The 22,126-nt window shown below is 41.5% G+C and overlaps 1 protein-coding gene across 2 annotated transcripts in view; it reads right to left on the reverse strand.

The window, feature by feature from the left end:
• Positions 1–22,126, reverse strand: part of ARL6IP6 (ARF like GTPase 6 interacting protein 6) — a 99,027-nt gene that overhangs the window by 37,518 nt on the left and 39,383 nt on the right. For both annotated transcript variants that reach the window (XM_069225171.1, XM_069225172.1), the window contains exon 3: positions 9,331–9,463. In XM_069225171.1, the coding sequence (XP_069081272.1) occupies positions 9,331–9,463 (133 nt within the window). The remainder of the gene's footprint in view (positions 1–9,330; positions 9,464–22,126) is intronic.

Raw genomic sequence — 22,126 nt, forward strand, 5'->3', positions numbered from 1 at the left:
TCCACCAATACCAGTGCCGCTTCACACTAACCAACCTATAACAGAGTGGCACAATGTGCTCTGCAATTATCTCACACAATCTCTCTCATACGTAATGCAAAATATTGTGAGCAAAAACCAAGAACCTGTCTAAGCACTACGGGTAGGAACTCACACACTTAAAAGCTGTACAGGTTTACACTTTTGAGACTGTAGCTTTCACAATCACACAGCGAGTAAAATCTTGACCAGCAATTCTCTCTCCGGTTGATATAGATCTCCAATGTGCACTCAGGATTCATTAAATATCAAGCAAACAACCCACACTCATTCTAGGAAAACTACTGGCACTGTCAACGATGTCTCAAGACAAGTACCTCACTGCAGACAATAAATTAACCAAGTGTCTTCTACACTTGTGCATTAGCCTGGGATCTTAGGCCACAAAGGACCCAACAACAACCGTGGTCATTTTTGAGCAAAAAGCACCACAATCACTTGGAGTACGACAACTACGCATAACACTTCACAACATCACACTTCACTGCAATCCTCAAGCCAAAAGCATTGCAAGCGCAAAACCCTACTTATACTCACAAAACCAGTCACTTGTAGGCACAATGTTGGAACTTAAACTTCGGAACAAATCGTGAGACAAGATAAGGGGTAATCAATCTTTAGACTGGGCAATTGCATAAGGACAATCCTATCTCCCTAACACTAAACAAAAATGGATCTCCCCACTTAAGGGATGAAACCATCCTTCTCCTATCATAACTGCTATAGCATGTTCATCCTTCACAGGAATCAATGCTCTGAGGTGGATGAATCTTTGGACTCAGTAAGCAGCGTGGTGGAACCATCAACTGAATTTTAATACCACCCTAATCAATTTAAACAACATGACCAATGTGGCCACAGAAGGAAAACTCCAATCGGGGAATATAGTTAAAAATGTATTACAAACAGAAGCTCAAAGTCATGTAGACATGCACAAAACCAAGTTATAAAGATAAATAATCACCAAGGGTTGCCAAAGGCATCAAAACTAACATTAATAAAACTAGGCATTCAAGAAGAAGAATGAATAACATCAATAAAAAAATCTGGGAAACTGAAATAATGTGTTGCTCAGTTAACAATCATTGGTCAATTCAAATTAGCAGACACAAAGATCTTTGGCTGGGCACAGGTCAACCCTACAACTAACCAAATCAGGGAAATACACGTTTGTCTGTGTGTGTGGGGGGGTCGGGGGGGGGAACACATGTGGGCAAATACAAAAACATAAAAAGGACAAAAATAATTTGGAAAAAGATAATCTCAGACTGCAGGTCACTAAGTTAAGAAAAAAATAAAGAAACTGGGAAAGCAATAGCATATCAGAAGCTCGGTCAAGAGTGTTCTGAAGAGGAAAAATAAAAAGATAAAAGTTTAAAAGGGCATTTCAAGGCACAATGGCAGAGAGGAAGATACCTCTCCAAGGGATACATCATTCAGGGTATCTTCATCAGCAAAGCATCAGGATCAGCAAGCATTAGGACAGCATCTGGGGACTGCAAAGGTCTGTCAGGGACTGCTCAAAGTTTGAAAGTCCATCAGTATTTCAGAATTCACAAACCATTCTGATTCGTCAAAGGTATCAGTTCATATAGTTTTGAATGAGCATCATCCAATGGTAGTCCATCGCCAGAATCCAAACTGAAATAGTCCAATTCTTTCCAAGGTCTGTCATGGGAACATCTTCCATCTATGTGACTCCACGCACGTTTGAAACAACTATACACAATACCAGTCCATGGTTCACACTGTTCTTCCATCAAAGACACTACGCTACATTCTCTCTATACTTAAACAATAGAGCCCATTAATAACTAGCTAAGCTTCTCATGAGAAGATAACTTAAAAGAAAGTTCACATTAGGAAATTAATCAGCAATTCTAGCAATTAGTCAGCATTTCTTGTACAAATTACAAGCTTCAAAGGGCCTCACTCATGCGAACAGAAGATAATTATGTAATAATGCATTTCAATTAAAACGTTTTAGTGAAAAACGTAACATGCAAACGTATAAATTCAGCATTAATAATAATTTATTAATAGGAGTGATAAATTTCACTTCAAACGAAAAAGCTTTGTTAGTGCATTTCATTAGGTACAACAGAGAATCACATCTCTCACTTTGCACATATTTTTAAACTCATTAATTATTTACTAATCACTAGAAATTCAATATTGTTTCTATAAGGACGAACAAGCTAGCGTTCATTACAACATAAGAGTTATCCTTCTAATGTGATTTAATTCAAATGCTACCTAAGTCGAACTCTGAAATACAAGCATGTGCACATTTAGAATGTGTCAGTGCATCTTTCTGTGTTTAACCATTAAACTGCAATTAACATAAAACAAACTGTCATATTCTGATGACCTTTTGTGACACAAGGTGCTCTACTAAAGGTTAACTACGTCAGTTCTAGGATTAGCTTTGCACTTAGGACTGACAGATAGGTGTACTCATGACAACACCAGACGTACAGTGCCTAAAAAGAGCAAAAGCTGAAGGATGTCTACAGAAGTGTGAGTTACAGGATTAAGGAGGAGTGACTAAGCTGCAGGACATGTGGGTGACAGGGCTCTACAGGAGCAGTTGTGTGTTTAGTTACAAAGGTAGTAACCCACTTCTGAGTTTGAGTGGATTACCAGAGAGGCTCTATCACCACAATAGGCATTCATATGCTGTCTCTTGCTGTTGAGCTCACTGACAAGTTAAGAATTTCCAATATAAAAGTCCGGAGAAGAGGAGAGAAGGGAATGTTTTTGCATTCAAGTAGGTTACGAAAACATCCATGTTTGAATTGTATTTCTTTTATTGCAAGAAAAGCACTTTCAATTTCAACATGTGAATGCAGAGGATACATCTGATCTGTATTAGAATTGCTTAATGCAGTGCAACTCCCTCCATGCCCTCAACATCCCATCCATAATAACCCAACTAATGGATACTGAAGGTCCCGGGACCAATGGAAACAAAGCAGTAGAGGGAAAACTACATCCTTCCAAAGCTGGTATAGTGTGCACCTCCCAATACGGAATTGCAAAACTGCACTTGAGATACATGGACAAAATTTGGACTTGTTTTGGTGTTAACTGAGGCTCAGGTGGAAGGTCTGGTTTTCTTTTTGGGTCACCTTCTGGATTACGATGAAAAGGAAAAGTAGCAGGAGAAAAGGAGTCTTGCCTTAGAGGTCTGAAAGGAAGTCTGACCTCTGGCCAGTAGCATTTGGATGTAACTCAACAACATGCTTGTAACCATTCCCACTGTAAGTTGCTGCAGCAAACCATCTGTCAATGGATGTCAACAAACGTTCAACTCAAACAGAAGGCTCATGAATTTGCTTTGTTTCTTAACTCATTAACAATGCTTAGCACCAAATGGCGAGTCCAATCTTTTGGACCAAAAGTGGTATCGGTATGTCTGCTTAGTTCTCTGCAGAGGATGGACATAAATATATTCTTCTTGGGAAGGTTTCCATAGGAAGGTGGCTTATCAACAGAAATTGTTCTACAGCTAGAGCTCTTTGTTGGCCTTGTTCGCGTTAGCAGTGGCCTCCATCTCTGATGAAGATATTTTTGAACTCCTGTGCCACAGACTTGTTGACTGTATTGAGATGATACTTAACCCTTCACAGAGGCTGAAGCCACCACCTTTTACTGAACAAACCTGTCCACAGGCAAAGACTGGGTAGTCCTTGAAGGCTTCTATTTAGTTAAAACAGAGCTGGAAAAGGTTGGCTTACAGCTGTATCATCCATATATTTTGAGGATCACACCAGAAATAAGAACTCAGTGTAAATCATTGGCTTTGGTGTGAGAGTCAAAATAGCAATTAATATTTAAATACCCTCATTCTGCAGCATGGGAAGGTCTTATGTCTAAGTGGACAGAGTTGGGATCACACTTAATAGGATTTCAAATAATTTACTTTGAGAGGTCAGTGCCACCTTAGCCACCTGTAAAGGTATAGTGTTTTCAGATAAGATGCACATTCTTTCATTTCCTGGTAGGAGGTGGCCAGAGTGACCACAGAGACAATGGTATTGATTTGTGGGGTCTACAGAATAAGGAGAGCTAGCCCTTAGCTCTTACCTCAGCATTTAAGGTTGCCATGAAGGTGTCCAGCATTAAGAGGAAGATAGCTGTGTTGGCAAAGTCACATGCTAACTGCCATGGAGTGACCACATACCAATTCACATTGTGTTTAGAGGCACCTTCCAGTGTGGTGACAGCTCCTGATAAAAAATAATAATAATCCTGAACCACAGGGGCCTTGAATGGATAAACTCCTTTCCATTTGAGAAATGTTTTTGCAGTGGGGGAGTTTGGTTTGGTAAATTTGGTTATTGCCCGAGAGTGCAAGGAGAGCCACTCAAGCAACAACCACAATCGCTGTCTGGGTGAACCACTAAAGTCACTAAATTAACCTGTGCTTAGCCCTTGGGTAGACTGGCACAAAGCAGTCAGGCTAAACCTAGAGGCAATTTGCAAAACCTTTATGCACCGCACAAACAGGAATAAAGTGAAAACACAACACAGGAAAAAACCCTGACCAAATTAGAAACATTTAGTCATTTTTAATCATTGAAATGATACTTCAATCAGTAGATCTGGAAATATTTAATTTTAAAGTTGTTAGGAAAAATAGCACCAAGAAGCAGAAAGCAGCAACTGTGGGTATCTGGTCGTTGTGAACGGGGACAAAGTCACAAGTTTAGGTTGATAACCATGAAGTGCAGGCTGGGCACAGGACTGAGTTCAGCCCCCTGGGAGTTCTACCTTAGGTCCGTATTGCAAGATCTCAGTGGTGCTGCTATGAGAGGTTTTATGTCATTTGCGTTGGGTCCAATGGAGCTGTCAGCAGGGTGGCATGGTTTTACTGGGCATCACGTTGCTCTGCATTGAAACCTGGGCAGCTTTCAGGTTTGATGTGTGTGGTGTGACCCTGCAAAGTTTTGCATTCCTCGACGGCAGTTCCAGTGAAGCCTTTGGTTCAGAGCTGGACAGCTTTGCGGGTTCTTGTGTTGCTTTGCGCCGGATCTGATGGAACCTTCATTTAGCAGGGAGGAGACCTCTCTGGTGCCAGCCAAGGGTCCAATACCTGAGGGCTCCTCTTGGGGTTCAGGACTCACTCCAGCAAAGGTCAGCAGCATGGCTCCGTCAAGTCTGGTTGGTGCTGGTCAGCTGGACAGTTGCAGGGCAGACCCCTGGAAGCTTTTCGTGTCCCTGTAGTTAATGCAGGATGCCAGCAAACTGACCCTTCGAGTCACTTTTGGGATCAAGGTAACTAGAGGATATCAACATTGAAAAAGAGTACCCTGCCTTTCCTTAATTAACTTTCATTATTCCAGAAAGGCTTCTTGTGTCAGCTTGATTTAGCATGTCATATTGATATTTTTTTGTAAAGCAGTGTACTTATACTGTGCCTAAATGAATTAAACACCAAACAATAACTATTGATGTAAACTGGGGGTGAACAAGAGTAGCTACTTTGCACTATGTGAAACCATGGGATCAATGTGGCTGAACTTACATTGTGTGATCTTGGAGAACTGATTTATTATTTGACAGCACTATGCAAGAATGTGAGCTCTGCAAAAACTACTCGTGTTCGGTGCAATAAAGTATATTGTTGCTTCATCTATAACTACAACCATGGCACCATATTAGGGCTGCATGACAAATTACTTGCCTCATTAACAGCAGTAGTCAGGGTATATGGGGTATGAATGTTTACAAATTAATGTTCATAAACTAATCACTTAATAAATATCAATGTCCTGACAATCTAATGTACTATGGTAAAAGACTTCAGCATTAAAAAAAAGTATATACTTTTTTTGAATAGCATTCAATATATTTGTATATGCTGTTTGTGGCACAATTTAAAAGTAAATATTCTGATGTGTTTGCTCGTGCTTTTAGAGCTGAGCCAGATCATTAGATCATCTCTCCCTATTAATTTGCTGCCTTGCACAAATCTATGAGAGGTTACAGGGGAGTCTCTGAAGCGGTGTACTGTGTAGACCCAAAAACAGTCAAATTCTGGCTAAGAAATATGCTTTTCATGAAATGTACTTGCTGGAACAAGTTGTGCCGCACTGAGAGAACTTGTGCTCTCACCCTCTTGTGGGTTACTGCTTGAGTACAGGCGAAATGGGTCACCCTCACTATGGGGTTAGAAGAGGGTTCCTGGGTGCGATGGTTTGGACCCATATTAGTTCTCTATGAGCTCCGTATGACACTGATCTTCAAAGGTTTTAGAGGTTTCTGATAAATCCTTCCTGCACAAAACAAATTCCAACAGCTCTCTCTGGAAGGTTATCAAAAAAGTGAAGTGACCAATTATTCCAGTGATACTGCACTTGAAAGGAAACAGGATAGGCAGTGATTGTGCGGGTCAGCGGCTACAAACTGCTAGAAGAGGCACATGAATGGCTATTGCCCAGAGTTAGGATACCCAAGCCGAAAACACTAAAATTAAAAGAGAAAACAGCAGAAAGGAAAGGCTCCAAAGCTGCATCAAGTTTATTATCATTTAGGACTATCCCACGTATTATCAGCAGAAAAAGAAAGAAATTGTTGCTTTTCTGATTCAAGAATGACTCGGAATAATAACTGCTCGGGTGAAATTTCTGTTGGGAGCACGAATCACAGCACAGGATAATGTCAACTAAGCCACTCATCAGTCCCAATGATGACTCATGGTGTGATTAAAGGAGTAGCTCCATCTCAGAGAAGAGTCAAACTACATGTCGACGTACCCAGCATACAATGTACCTCTCGTGTCCTTCCGGCATACATCTTTGATCAATCTTACTGTAAGACAACAGTTCATAGATCAGTTCTCAGTTCTCCTCTGATTACACCTTGACCGAGATTGTAAGCCCTGCAGAGATGTTTATGCAGACTTAAAACTTCCCCAGTTGCATCTAATGGGACTCACTCCAAAGCAACTATGTCCTAACAGGCGCTACCTCTTCTGCACCTGGGAGAATACTGTTTGGCCTGACCGACTGACAGGGTTTACTCTTCCTTGTGGTGGATGGCCTATGCCAGCACCAACAAAGCACAAGACTGAAGAAGCTCCTAAAATAATGGAAGTTATCATACAGCGGGCCGTCACAGAGGGAGACATCAGGGGTAGTGCTGACATAACTGGCTGTGGCAGATACATTGTGCTCTTAAGCCTCTCCTGCAATATGGTTGCCTCATAAGACACTTAATTACGGGACTGCCTCTTCCCAAATGTCAGCTGCCTGGAGAAGTGAACAATTACAAAATGAAGTCTTGTTAAGTGACCAGATTGAGGAAACCTGAGTACTGGGATGAGTGATTTGGTTCCGTTTATAATGCCATTTTGCAAGGGTGGCTATTTGGCAATTATCTGTCACCTGGGGTTTCTTGGCGCAATATAACAGGTGTTCATTGATGCACAACTCAGTGGTCCTCATTTTTTCGATCTCAAACGAACGACTGAAGGGATTTGACTCTATGACCATGGGGTCCAACACAGACCGCTGAAGTGGATACACAAGTCCAATGAGCGAAGCAATGAATCACTATACTGACATATGGCAATTCATGGATTTGCACAAAACATGATTACATGATGCCACAACCTACTGCAGGAATCCCTGCAATGGTGTTAAAGAATTAAGTTACTTGCCTTATTACCTCCAGGTTTCCTGTGACTGCTTCATTTCAGACCTCTGTATTACCTCTCTGGCAGAAGGTGACTATACCACTAAGGTCCTCATTATGAATGGGCAGTAAAGATCCACATTACTTCCCTCCCATGCTTTTGCACTACAAAGGGTTCTGGTAATTTTGGATGGGGATTAAGAGATTTTGGGCAATAACACGTATAAATCAGACCTAGCATTCTGATTTTGGCATGTTTTTCCATTCAAAGGCTTTGCCTACTTGAAGCGAGTAAAATATCCAGGTGGAATATCACTTAGCAGCAGTCTTCCCGCTAAACTAATTCAGATATCTATTCTGCCAACCCCGCCCCGACAATGATGGTCTAGGTGCAGGGCTTTAAGTGGGCTGTGTCGTGCCAGTGCTCAGCACCGGGTTTCTACAAAGAAAGTGCTGAGACATCGGGCTCTCAATTTTTGCCCTCACACTCAAGGTGAAAAAAAATCTGAACTTGACAGCAGTACCACCCTGCGCTGCCTTTGATGTAAATTCAAAGAGACTCGTTATAGTTCTTTCACAGTCTCATCATTTCAGAACTGAGGCATTTTCAATATTTTATACAACAAAGCCATTGTTGTTGCTTATTTATCTTATGCAGCTAACCACCATTGACAAAGGCAATAGACCCGATTTGCTGTAGGTGTAATGTTGCTTGTATTATATCTCTGGATGCAATGACGCAAAGAAGCAGTGAAATACCAGCCGGGCGGCACTATATGCTATACAAGATTTTTAGCTTAGGTGTTTTTAAGTCATGCCCATCATTACATTGGCCACGCCCGTCTGAGAGGCCGCACCCCCCTCAGTTTTTTTTATCCCACTTAAAGGACTGCCAAGGTGCTGCCAGAACCAGGACTTTAAGTGGGATGAAAAACTGGAGGGCCTATTAGAGTGGCGTGGCCAATGTAATTAAGGGCGTGACTTAAAACAAGTAAGCCAAAGAGCTGTGCTAAGCATACTGTGTCGTTCAACTGGTATTTTGCTGCTTCTTTCTGTCATTGCATCCAGATATTTAATACAAGAAATTGCACTACACCTATAATAAGACCGGACTATTGACTTTGTCAACGGTCGTTAGTTGCATAAGATAAATAAGCATCAACAATGGCTTTTTGTATAAAATATTCCAAATGCTTCCATTTTGAAAGGGTGAGACTGTGAAAGAACTAGAACGAGTCTTTTTGAAGTTACATAAAAAGCAGCAGAGGTTGGTACTGCTACATAATTAAGATCTTGTTTTTCACCCTGAGGGTGAGAGCACAAATGGAGAGCTCGATAGGGACCCGCCTCAGCACCTGTTTTTAGAAGTGCCAGTGCTCAGCCCTGGCAGGACCCGGTCCACTTCAGGCACTGGTCAGAACTATAGTTGGAAGATAACGTCAATAAGAAGAAAATAATGCTTGTGCACGGCTGGACTACAGGCATGCTATCCATAAAACATTGAAGACAGTAAGTACCTAGAAGGATAAAATAAGCCTGAAACGCAAGTCACATCCAAATTAAGAGGGGGGAAAAAGGCAGTTTGTTTTAGTTTGAGATATGTGGTGTTATAGGGGCTATGATCACATTTTACAGGGGTGAAATATTCACCTGAACCTTGCCGGCGACAAAGGTGTTGGTGGAAACATTCCAGGCTCGAAGGAATCAAAGTAGGTCACGGTCCAAGAGAAGCTGCAACACGACAGTCCAGCTGTCAGGGATAGCACTAGCAGACTCCAAAATCCTTAAAACAAGAGTATTAAAACATTGTATTATCAGAGACCGAAATGTTGTAAGTAGATCTATTTCAAGGTTCAAAGACGTTCTACATAACGTTTATATCAGTAAAATGTCAGTTTTTCCGCTTTAAATAAACATACGCATGTACACTTCATATACAAATTCGGAGTTTCATCGTCTAATCCAAGTACGGCATTCCAATCAAAGTTTGTTTCAATTGTAATTTCTATAACAGATTCGAACACCAAACCTAAAACAGGGTCCATGTGGTTATTTCTTGGGATACAAATATAAAAATAGAACCACAGCACTCAATCCATAGTCACATCACATACAGTTATCATTAATTCCTGAGACCAGTTCTTCTTGAAAGTTGAATTCTTCTTTTATTGTGAATTTACAATATCATTTGTTCCTGAATTCGTTCCTTCAGTGGACAGATGGCACTGCCCACATATCTTTCCAGATGTGCAAACAATGCAATAAAAAAAATAATCTTAGCATTAAAATTGATACATTGTTTTATATGGTAGACCTTTTGTGTTATATGAAAAAGTAATGATTTTGTCAAGTGCAGACTGACATGTAATACAACCCCCACATTTGAAAAATCCAACGGGTCTGGTGGGCAGCCAGATCCTGTATTGTAGGAGCTATGTAGCTAGGGCAAAGTCTCTTTCTTAAGGTAATTCATCTGCTGTGGGTAACTGAAGGTTTTTGGTTAAGTACCTTCCCAAGGCTTTGGATTCCTGGGCTACTTATATTATATATTTTGAGTATTTTACAGCACAAATTGGGTGTTTTCAATCCTTCTTCACCATTTCTGGTATTAGAAAAATTAAAAAATAAATAATATTTACAATTCCTCTTATATACATGGTACATGCATCCCTCTATCTGTATAGGATTATAATAAGTTTGTGTTTTTTCTAACTCTTCACAAAATATCTGGAATATAAGTATATATTCATTCTTATACAGCGTTGAGAAAGTCACAATAGTGATGTAACACGTGTTGGCTGCACGGAATTAAATTTAGATGAAGGACTGTCTCAGAACAAATGATATTGTAAATTCACAATAAAAGAAGAATTCAACTTTCAAGAAGAACTGTTTTAGAAGTTAATGATCTCAAGAAATAATGATAACTATATGTGATGTGATTAAGGATTAAGTGCTGTGGTTATATTTTTATATGTGTATGCCATGTATCCATGGATACATGTTTTTGCCTTGGGGTAGTAAGGCACTTAACCACTCAGGACCATTGGTAGGATTACACAAATAATTTGATCTTACATTTCTACTGTTGGACACAATTAGGAGGTGCATTTAATTTACCATTACTACCTTTCCTTTGTTTATGTTATTTCTTGGGCCACGGGCTGAGAATTAATATGGATGGTGAAGACCACTATTAGCATTCTTTTAACCCAGGGTGACCAGGTGTCCCGGATTTGCCGGGACAGTCCCGGTTTTTCACCAGCTGTCCCTGAAAATTTTGGGAAATTTAGCTCATGTCCCAGTTTTTAGAGAGATTGACTGAAAATGGTGGGAGAGTGGCTGTTATATTTTCCAAAGCAGGGACAATTAGCAGCTGGTATAAGAAAGGAATTTAATTAATAGGCACGATACTGACTTTAAAAAGTGTATTTTATTTATGTTCTTAGTGCCTCTTCTGTAATTCTGTGTCGATAAGTGCCTTCATTCTGTGCGCTTGGTTGATGTAAAAATGTAGTCCTTTGTTTTTGTGAAATGTCCCGGTTTTTGGCTTTACATTTCTGGACACCCTATGTTAACCATGCTCATCAGACTGGTTCTTTCAAGGTCCTTGGAGGGGGGAGGGTGGAGGTGGGGGGGGGGGGGGGGCTCTTGTCGGAAAGTACCTTATAGGCACTTTTACAAACGCCATCCCCAAACCACCCCTCCAGTTCAAAGCCTCTGAAAACGAGCCCGAAATCCACCATTTACAATGCTTTTCTTTCCTGTCACCATGTGATAATAGCTCCTCACCAGGTGACCGTATGAAGGGATCTGATATTGTGTTTCACACTGTGGTACCGTGTGAGTTGGCAGGTCTACAATAGTCAGTCATGCTTTGGTTTACAAAAAGAATAACCATCCTCATTTAACAGGTATGTTAAACAAAGAAGTTAACACTAAGATACACACACAAAAAGGGAAAAAACGTGCTTCACACCTTCTGTGGGCCAAGATACGACTCCAAACATTACTATAGCTTCTTAGAGCGAAGCGCTATAATTCTATAATCATTGGTCCCATGTGTAAGTAATGCTGTATTTTATTGTAGTTGTGTTTATGGACCCCTCAAAAGAGGCGCTGAATAGCATTTGCAGACAGGTAAAGCACTACTCTGTGGGAGTGTTGTGGGTAAATAAGGATCAGGGAGTCCAAGGGTCATATGATGGGGAGAAACATGCTTAAAAAGTTCTGTTTGTTCACACACAGCCCTTGTAGCAAAGAATTACACCTGCAGTTCAGAAGACACAAAATAATTCAGTAACAGCAGATACCTTCACAATCCCACAGTATGTCATCTTTCAGGGCTTGGTTTGACTCAAGTCTGGGAACTCCAGAAATTCTCTAATCTTAGTTAGTTCAGCTCTTAGTGGAACATAAACTCTTGGAAAACGGAACAAGGAATATAGATGTTGGGATTTGTACAAAACTGTAGTCTTTGGGTACTAGTTTGGGATCAATGGATGTGTTAACGCAAATGTATTTATTAAAAATTATTAATGAATGTTTATGTATTTTCAATAATGAAAAATGTAGAAAATGATTAACTTAGAAAATGTTGTGCACCTTTGAAAATGTGCCCTCGGAGAGCGATCACCAAGAATCACGAATGTACTAATAAAATGAATAGCATATATGAAATATAGGAAAATGTATTAGAAATAACGTAGTAGTATGCCATATTGAGAGATACAACTTATGTTTTGCATTATACTGTAGAGCTTCACTTAGCCAAGTCATGGCCTAGTTTTGTCAGGCCTCGTGCAGAAGCTGAATATTACCGTTCAATGAAAAATGCCGACAAATCAGACTAACCGTGAACTGCTTATTGTTTAATAAAATTGTCTGGCTGAAACCTTTGCATGAACCGACAGACAGGAGACGATGGAAACCAGAATGTATCAACTACTGTGTAAAGGGCTCAGAGTGTACTTTCCCAGGACTCGAACAATAGAGACACTGACTGGAGAAGAAGATGCAACATTTTCGATACCCGACGAGTCGGATGATGACATCGTAAAGTGAACCAATCAACAATCTGAGAACTGTACAATATTAAAATTCATAGATTTGGAATAAATAAACAATTGGACAGAGTCATAACTGGTGAATAACTGACCAATTAGGAATTGGGGGAATAGTCTGGACGACTTTGATATAATTCAGTGACAAAGAGGGAAAAGTTCAGAGATATTAGGTGCAGAAGTAAAGAAGACCTTATTCTGAAATTGATGCAGAGAAGATTCGAGATTCTGTCATTGGGCTCAAGCTCTTGAGAGCCTGATGTGATGCTGATCGATTCATGACCTGAGGACGAAGACTGACTGGTTGCTGATCCATACAGAGGATAGGTAGATATGACAATGTGACTGAATTAACTTTTGTGCCTTTTCTTTCTAGGTACCAACTGCGCTGTTTTAAATAGTTTTTATCTTAATTAGATGTTTTTCCAAATTCATGTTCTAAACTGTTTTTGCATGAACTCGCACATGCTGATGCTAATCTGGGTTAAGTGAGGTTCCTACCTTATGACATTAACACAGAGACAAATGATTGACTAACTGATTTGCTGAACTCTGCTACTAATGTTGACTTATTCATTACTAATTCGATTATTGACTTATGCTACTGCTTTAGAATGTACTCTGATGCAAGTTTTGATTAGACTGTTTTGGTGCCTTCTAATGAATTAATAAGGATTTGCTGATGTGAATAAAGTTTAATTAATTTTCATGAATTAGTATTGTAACTAATAGGGAATAAAATTACTAAAACGTATAGTGAGTTGTAGTTATTCATGATCGGAGGGTCATGGGGTATTATGTTTCTGATTCATTGATGTTGATGACTAATGTTTATTGGATTACGTATTAATCATTTGTGTGACTGCCATTAGCCTAGCTAGGATACTACATGCAAATCAAAAGGTTCATCAACCGATACGCCGCCCTTTGTAAGTTTACTTACTAAGGACCAGACGTGCTAGCAGATGGAATAAAAGGTCTCACCACAAAAATGTGCACCCCCCTCCTCCCACCAAGAACTAGGATCCCAAACAACAAGGCAGGCGGAATTCTTGATGTTTATATTCTGGTGATCCAGTGTTCGGTCACTGGTGAGTAGTTAGGCTCACTTGGCAGTTGACAGGAGTCAAGGGACAAAATAAGATCTCCATTGTTCACCTTGCTGGCTCCTTTGCTTCTTGTCAGAACTGAAGAAAATAGAGCTCCCACTATTGAGTACCAAGCATGCTGCTTGTCCTTTAAGAGCCTGTATTTTAGGATCTCAAACAGTAAAGGCTACAGACATGGTTTAAGCATTCAGGAATCATGGAGACCTCGTTCACACAGTGAAACCAGATCCCTTGAAAGTTGAAATGAAGGGCTACTGCCATCTGGCCCTTTTGGAGCTATGACAGAGGAAATACATGCAGCTCACAGAAAGGGGCGGATTGTAGACAGCACAGTCCCGCTCTCAACAGGCGATATAGCATTTACATAATCAACACGCTCTTTGTTTTCTCTTGGGTAACTGGGCCATAACAACACACTGGTTCCTGGCTTCGCTCAGGGTGCCTAGGGGTCCTCATGCGTACTCTTCCAGTCAGTAAGGCCTTGTGCAAGTCTTCCCAAGGATCAGGTCGCTTCATCATACAGGGACAGTGCAACTTCATAACAATGAGACATATTTCATATTTCAGCTTCATAGCATGCATGCAAGTTCTCCCTTTCTCCTCTTTCACAATAACAAAGTAATTCCATTGGCTTGCCTGATCAGAGGGACAAGTTCCATCCGGCAGGATGTCTTATCTCTTAGATTTTTGTGCAGTCCTCCTTGGTGTCAATAGCAGTACTGGCTGAGATGTTCAGAAATTATGCCCTGGACTACCATCCTGGATCAGTTTGTGGACAGATATTGTGACCTCTTGAGCCTGAATCCACAAGCTGACTAGTTGTGATTGTCCTAGGGGTCTGTGACAAGTATTTGACTCCGTATGGAGGCTTGTATATGCCCCTGTTGCCAAAAGCAATGTTCACAAAATAAAACCAGGGGACTGGTGACCTTCACCTAGATAAGGGAATTCCGGACTGGGACAAAGGGATGGGCTAGATATTTCACTGATGCAGCAGTTACAAACATTTTCAGTGGTGACTATCTTTGTATATCGAAGCAGAACTAACTATAACTTGCGCCCCTACCATGCAAAGTTTATGACCTCTTACATGACATCTTTTATGACATCATTGATGACATCATCCAATGAACGTATTAGTTTGTTTTATAGTTATTACTAGATTACTTGTCTAACTAATTTTGTACAGCCTGTGTTCAGCTAATCGGTATACATGGTAACAAAACGCTTTTGCTCCTAATGCACCATAGGTGTGTAGAGGTATTGAACGTGTTATATATCTTTGTATTGAAGAGTAACTGTGCGCAGGGGACAGTTTACTTGTGTTCAGTATGTTCTGCACAAGTTTTATGGTACTGCAGAAAAGGTTTCCAGCAGGGCAAAGATGCTACTTACTACATTCTGTGTATTAAAAGCAGCCCTGAGTTCTCAGACAGAATTGTCTCAGGATTATAATTTCTACTTAAAATAGAAGACCGTGTCCTGCAGGTACTAACCTGTGTACATGTGCTTTTTTTTTTGCTTCCGAAGATGGGCTATCTGTAAAGTTTTCACCACAATATGAAGGCAGCAGGAAGTATGATCTTTAGCATCTTCAGGATTTGATTATTTCAAGCGAATAGTCACTTTTTGAACAAAGTTTGCATCAAGTGTACACTGTTCTTAGTAGATATTTTTTATTACTCTGGTATATTTCTCCTGAGAGTTCCACTGTCTCCCAACAAAGTGATACAGAGTAAATTCTCTCCATAGAGTAAATACTGTTAACAGTACCCACCTTCCTACTTCTATCCACTTATCTTCTTAATGGAGGTTCAGTGACATGGGTTTTATGTAGGAGAAAACTGTCCACTGTAAGGAATTAGTTATGTAACAGGGATTCCATATCAAGAGGCACTTTGTTTCCCCTGAACAGTTGTACACAGATTGAACATGTGCAGAATAGGTTACACTTTTGTTTGTGGTCCATAGTGAACGTGAACTTGGCTACCCTTGAAGTGTATGGTATAATGTCAATGTTGCACATAACACAAGTTCGCTTTAACTTAGGGGTTTGTATGTATAGTAACAGTAATTACCTTTATATTATTCTGAGCTATTGTACACTTGCATCCATAGATCTAATGGTATACCTGTTTATAAAGTGATGTGTACAAAAGACGTTTGTATGATGTCATGATTGATGTCATCAGTTATGTCATTTGAGATGTTATCAGTGATGTCATAGAACATGTCATGATTGATGTCATATTTGACGTGATAAGCAGTGCACGGCGGGGCGTAAATTGAAGTTAGCTCTGTTAACTGTAACTGGTGAATTTCAGTGTTTTTTTTTTTTTAGTTCAAAGTGTTAATGGTGTTACTGACAAATTAAACTAACAACAACGATAATTTACCCTTTCGTTTTTTTCAGTGGATTTCTAAGGGTTTTTTTTTCTTTATAAAACAGATCTTTTTTAATCACACCTAACTATGTTACTTTAACCTTTGTTTATTACAGTGAATTTCTAAAGTTTAACTTCGGCGGTGCACGGCAGAGGTTCAGCTACAGGGTCTGGAATGCAGCCAACCAACCACATGCAGTCAAACCCATGCTGCACAAGGCCCAGGCTGTGTGCAGTGAGGAAGGTTGGCTAAGGGGCCTTGCCGCAGGCCAGTAAAGCATTAAAGGCTGCCAACCCCACATTGGGCAGGGCTATCGGTTGTGCACGGGGGGAGCCTTGGGGTTGGCCCCAAGGACTGCGGCCAATTTGCATGCAGCCAACCATATGCTGCCTTTGGCTGTGCAGGGTGGGAGTTGGCCACAAGGCCTGGTGTGCAGCCAGGCCATGTGGACTACCTCCCACACTGTGCAAGGCCTTCAGCAGAGTGCAATGGGAGGAAGGCCCTGGGGCTAGCCCTGGAGACGCCACCCCTAGGGCTTTTTTTTTTTTTTGAGGAGGGGGCCCCGTGGACCCTCTCCCCAAGTCTCATTAGGCCTTGGGAACACCATCTCCCGGGGCCTTATTTATTTTGAAGGGGTAGGGGCCATGTGACTTCCCCTTCCCTGAGACTTATTATGCCCTAGAGACCCCATCCCCAGGCCCTTTTTTTATTTTCAAGGGGGGAGGAAGGGGATTACAAGGCCTCTCTCCAAGGGCCAATTTTGGCCCTTGGGACCCTATCACTTGGGCCCGGCATGATTTCCAGGGGGAAGCGAGGGAGTGGAAGTGCCCCCCCTCTCCCAGGGTGTTATTAGCCCCAGGGACCCCATCCACTGAGGTACTCACACTTAAAGGTGGGTGGGTGCCCTCATGCCTAACCAGGGAATCCACCATACTCCGGTTAGCGGCTGTCTGGGGGAAGGTGGTTTCCAAGGCCCCACCAGTCCCAGCCGACCCCCCACATACAGCAGGAGCTGGCAGTGCTTCCACCCCAAGGGAGTAGCTACTAATACTGCTCCCTCTGGGCAGGAGCAATATTTTGATCAATTTCCCTGCCCACTTCAATGCAGGCAGGGAAACAGATCAAAACTTGGCTCCAGCGGACGGGAGCATTTTCAACGCTTCCGCCGGCTGGTAGCAGACTTGGTGTTTGCTCCCACCTCAGGCCAAAATCTATATAATTGCAGCCTGGGAAAAAATGTTTTTGTTTTTTTTAATCCAGCGGGGGTCTCGCGGGATGTTTTGCAGATTTTTTTCTTCTTTTTTGTCCCAAGAGGATCCCACCCCACATCCCCCTAAAGGATTTTAGGAGGTCAGGGAATCCCTATTCTGTTCCCTTTTATTATTATTATTTTTGTTTAACTTCAGGACAAGAACTAGGTTGCCAGTAACATATTTCTCATGTTTGATGGCTGCTCCTGCGGGAGTAGAAATAAAGCTCCCGGTGCCAATCAGAACACTATTTTTAAATTGCCGCTCCAGTGGCAATCTCTCAAGACTCTTGCGGACCCAAACGTCCATATATGCAATTATTTTTGTACCCTAACTTCTCCAAAACTACTCAAAGGATTTACAATTAATTACAAAAAAGCACAGTCTGGACCCAAGATCTAGCTTCCTGAGCAGTTTTTGCTTTAGCCCTGCCTAAAGAGGTCTATGGAAAATGCATAGGGATTTTGTGTTTTGGGACCCCTCTTTTTTCTTGGCCCCTGCTTGACAGATCACCTGCAATCTTTCCATGCACAAACTAGTAAAAAAGGAGCACCTTTTTAGGACGTTTTGTTGTGATTTGTTAAATGGCGCCATAATAGCAACAAAATATATGCTTTACCTGTGGAACACAGACCTAACCATAACTAATTAGAGCGGACCGCCACTAATATAGATAACCCTGAGGTAGAAAACATGCACTGTTTCATTTTTTCCCCAAAACAGTTTGATGTTGTAGATCTCTTCTAGAACCCTTTAACACTCTTATAGCATGGCAGCCCCCACACAGAGAAATTAATGAGTGAGAGTGATAGTGTCTCTGCATAGTGGCAGAAAGCAATTAATTATAACACACATAACATATCCACATTACATCCAGATATCCACTTTATTTGCCTCCAAAACAAAAAAGTGTACTCAGGCCTGCTGATGACATCCTTAAACTTAAGGGGCTTCATGGTTTAGGCCTAAGGACTACATTGATATATCTCAAGCATGAAGCATCTTCACCAACCAACAGTCCAAATTTCTGTATTAAGATGCATTTTTACACCCTAATGAAGGAAGGGAGGAATTTATCAAATTCATCACTGTAATTAGGAAAATATATCTTGACTTTTTACTCCACAAAACTAATGATGTCAGAAGAGTTGATGGGGCTATGGATTGTTGTAGGACAAAGGAGGGTTCGCACAAACATGTTTTCTCTGCTGCATTGAATTCGGACTGTAAAGCCTCACATACACATACCATTTGGATTCTTTTTCTGATATTTTCCACATTCGCACTACAACTTGTCAAGGTTAGTAGTCCACTGTGTAACCCTTAGAATGGCGAGCTACTTTGAAACTCTTACCAGAGGATCATTCAGAGTGTAACATCTGATACAGCAGTAGTGTTGCCCTTCTTCCTTTCTTGTGGGTAATTTTCCAAATAATCTGTCAAACTAAAATATACAGATATGCTGTTCTGCAATTAAGAACTTTTTGGTTTCCAAGAAAAATTCTGGTGCATTAAGTCAGTGCCTTCTTTCGTGAATGTGAAACTGCCACATTTAAAATGATGGAACAATGGGGTAATCCTCAAATTTAAGTGATCTAACAAAATTGAGTAGTGCATATTTATACTAAGGTGTTAATTAAACTACTTTCTTTTACAAAGACAAAAATTCTCGGTCAACTTGCCTGATAATGAACCATGTGTGGTCAAAGGCAAATTATTTGTGCCTGTAGGCTTGCACCTGTTGCTGTGAGACCAAACTATGATCTCACCTTCTGCAAAACGGAGGCCTGTCCACTCCTGAATCAGTCGGAGCCCTGAGCCACTAGGGCCTCCAGATTACTAGTGAGCTCCATTTTAGTGACAGATGCCATTAACCATAAACCCAGAGACAGGTTTACCTACTCACTTTCTAAACTCCAAAACAATACCCCTTTGGTATACAGATTCTAAGTTGCACTACATTACTGCTCGTAATTGCATTTGATTTATTTCTTTTCAGGTGTTTGTTATGAAGTCAATTTTTGCAACCCTAGTTTTCACAAAGTAGATCAGTTTGGATGGAACAATTGCAACCCTCGGTTTTATAGTGTTGTATTTACGATTGTTAGTGACTGCAATTATTATGTATTTGCAAACATTGTTCAACCATGCCAACATTCTTGTAAGGTCATTGCGCGGTTTTATATTTAGATTTGTGATGCTTTGTATGATCAATCAAGCAAATACCATAGTTTTACAACTTCATTGTGCTTAGTTACCATTTAATTGGGTTTGTTGTACTTTATATTTTATTACAAATGGATACTGTAAACACATTTCTATATTTTGAGAAGTTTTTAATAAACTGTGTGCTAACAACTCTGACCAGACCATCAGACTCGAACCCCAACGGTGATAATTGTATTGTACTGGGCCAAGACTCACCGTACACCACCTTCCTTGAGCTAAGCATAAACTGCAAATTTTTGTATATGCAAGAGTCAAAAAAGCCAACTATTCATCAAGACTGATTTTTCTAAGGTTTTATGGACTGATGAAATTAGAGTGAGTCTTGATGGGCCAGATGGATGGGCCCGTGGCTGGATTGGTAAAGGGCAGAGAGCTCCAGTCCGACTCAGACGCCAGCAAGGTGGAGGTGGAGTACTGGTTTGGGCTGGTATCATCAAAGATGAGCTTGTGGGGCCTTTTCGGGTTGAGGATGGAGTCAAGCTCAACTCCCATTCCTACTGCCAGTTCCTGGAAGACGCCTTCTTCAAGCAGTGGTACAGGAAGAAGTCTGCATCCTTCAAGAAAAACATGATTTTCATGCAGGACAATGCTCCATCACATGCGTCCAAGTACTCCACAGCGTGGCTGGCAAGAAAGGGTATAAAAGAAGGAAATCTAATGACATGGCCTCCTTGTTCACCTGATCTGAACCCCATTGAGAACCTGTGGTCCATCATCAAATGTGAGATTTACAAGGAGGGAAAACAGTACACCTCTCTGAACAGTGTCTGGGAGGCTGTGGTTGCTGCTGCACGCAATGTTGATGGTGAACAGATCAAAACACTGACAGAATCCATGGATGGCAGCCTTTTGAGTGTCCTTGCAAAGAAAGGTGGCTATATTGGTCACTGATTTGTTTTTGTTTTGTTTTTGAATGTCAGAAATGTATATTTGTGAATGTTGAGATGTTATATTGGTTTCACTGGTAATAATAAATAATTGAAATGGGTATATATTTGTTTTTTGTTAGGTTGCCTAATAATTATGCACACCTGATATAGGGTGTTGATGTCATTAGACCACACCCCTTCTCATTACAGAGATGCACATCACCTAATATGCTTAATTGGTAGTAGGCTTTCGAGCCTATACAGCTTGGAGTAAGACAACATGCATAAAGAGGATGATGTGGTCAAAATACTCATTTGCCTAATAATTCTGCACTCCCTGTAGACAATAAATGAGGTACACACACTCAGAGACAAATCCAGCCAATAGGTTTTGTATAGAAAAATATATTTTCTTAGTTTATTTTAAGAACCACAGGTTCAAATTTAACATGTAATATCTTGTTTGAAAGGTATTGCAGGTAAGTACATTAGGAACTTTGAATCATTTCAATTGCATGTATACTTTTCAAGTTATTCACAAATAGCTACTTTAAAAGTGGACACAGTGCAATTTTCACAGTTCCTGGGGGAGGTAAGTTTTTGTTAGTTTTACCAGGTAAGTAAGACACTTACAGGGTTCAGTTCTTGGTCCAAGGTAGCCCACCGTTGGGGGTTCAGAGCAACCCCAAAGTTACCACACCAGCAGCTCAGGGCCGGTCAGGTGCAGAGTTCAAAGTGGTGCCCAAAACGCATAGGCTTCAATGGAGAGAAGGGGGTGCCCCGGTTCCAGTCTGCCAACAGGTAAGTACCCGCGTCTTCGGAGGGTAGACCAGGGGGGTTTTGTAGGGCACCGGGGGGGACACAAGCCCACACAGAAATTTCACCCTCAGCGGCGCGGGGGCGGCCGGGTGCAGTGTTAGAACAAGCGTCGGGTTCGCAATGGAAGTCAATGAGAGATCAAGGGATCTCTTCAGCGCTGCAGGCAGGCAAGGGGGGGGCTTCCTCGGGGAAACCTCCACTTGGGCAAGGGAGAGGGACTCCTGGGGGTCACTTCTGCAGTGAAAGTCCGGTCCTTCAGGTCCTGGGGGCTGCGGGTGCAGGGTCTTTTCCAGGCGATGGGACTTAGGTTTCAGAGAGTCGCGGTCAGGGGAAGCCTCGGGATTCCCTCTGCAGGCGGCGCTGTGGGGGCTCAGGGGGGACAGGTTTTGGTACTCACAGTCGTAGAGTAGTCCGGGGGTCCTCCCTGAGGTGTTGGTTCTCCACCAGCCGAGTCGGGGTCGCCGGGTGCAGTGTTGCAAGGCTCACGCTTCTTGCGGGGAGTTGCAGGGTTCTTTAAAGCTGCTTCTTGAAACAAAGTTGCAGTCTTTTTGGAGCAGGTCCGCTGTCCTCTGGAGTTTCTTGTCGTCGTCGAAGCAGGGCAGTCCTCAGAGGATTCAGAGGTCGCTGGTCCCTTTGGAAGGCGTCGCTGGAGCAGAGTTCTTTGGAAGGCAGGAGACAGGCCGGTGAGTTTCTGGAGCCAAGGCAGTTGTTGTCTTCTGGTC

The sequence above is a fragment of the Pleurodeles waltl genome, chromosome 3_1 (assembly GCF_031143425.1).
Source record: "Pleurodeles waltl isolate 20211129_DDA chromosome 3_1, aPleWal1.hap1.20221129, whole genome shotgun sequence".
Classification (NCBI taxonomy): Eukaryota; Metazoa; Chordata; class Amphibia; order Caudata; family Salamandridae; genus Pleurodeles; species Pleurodeles waltl.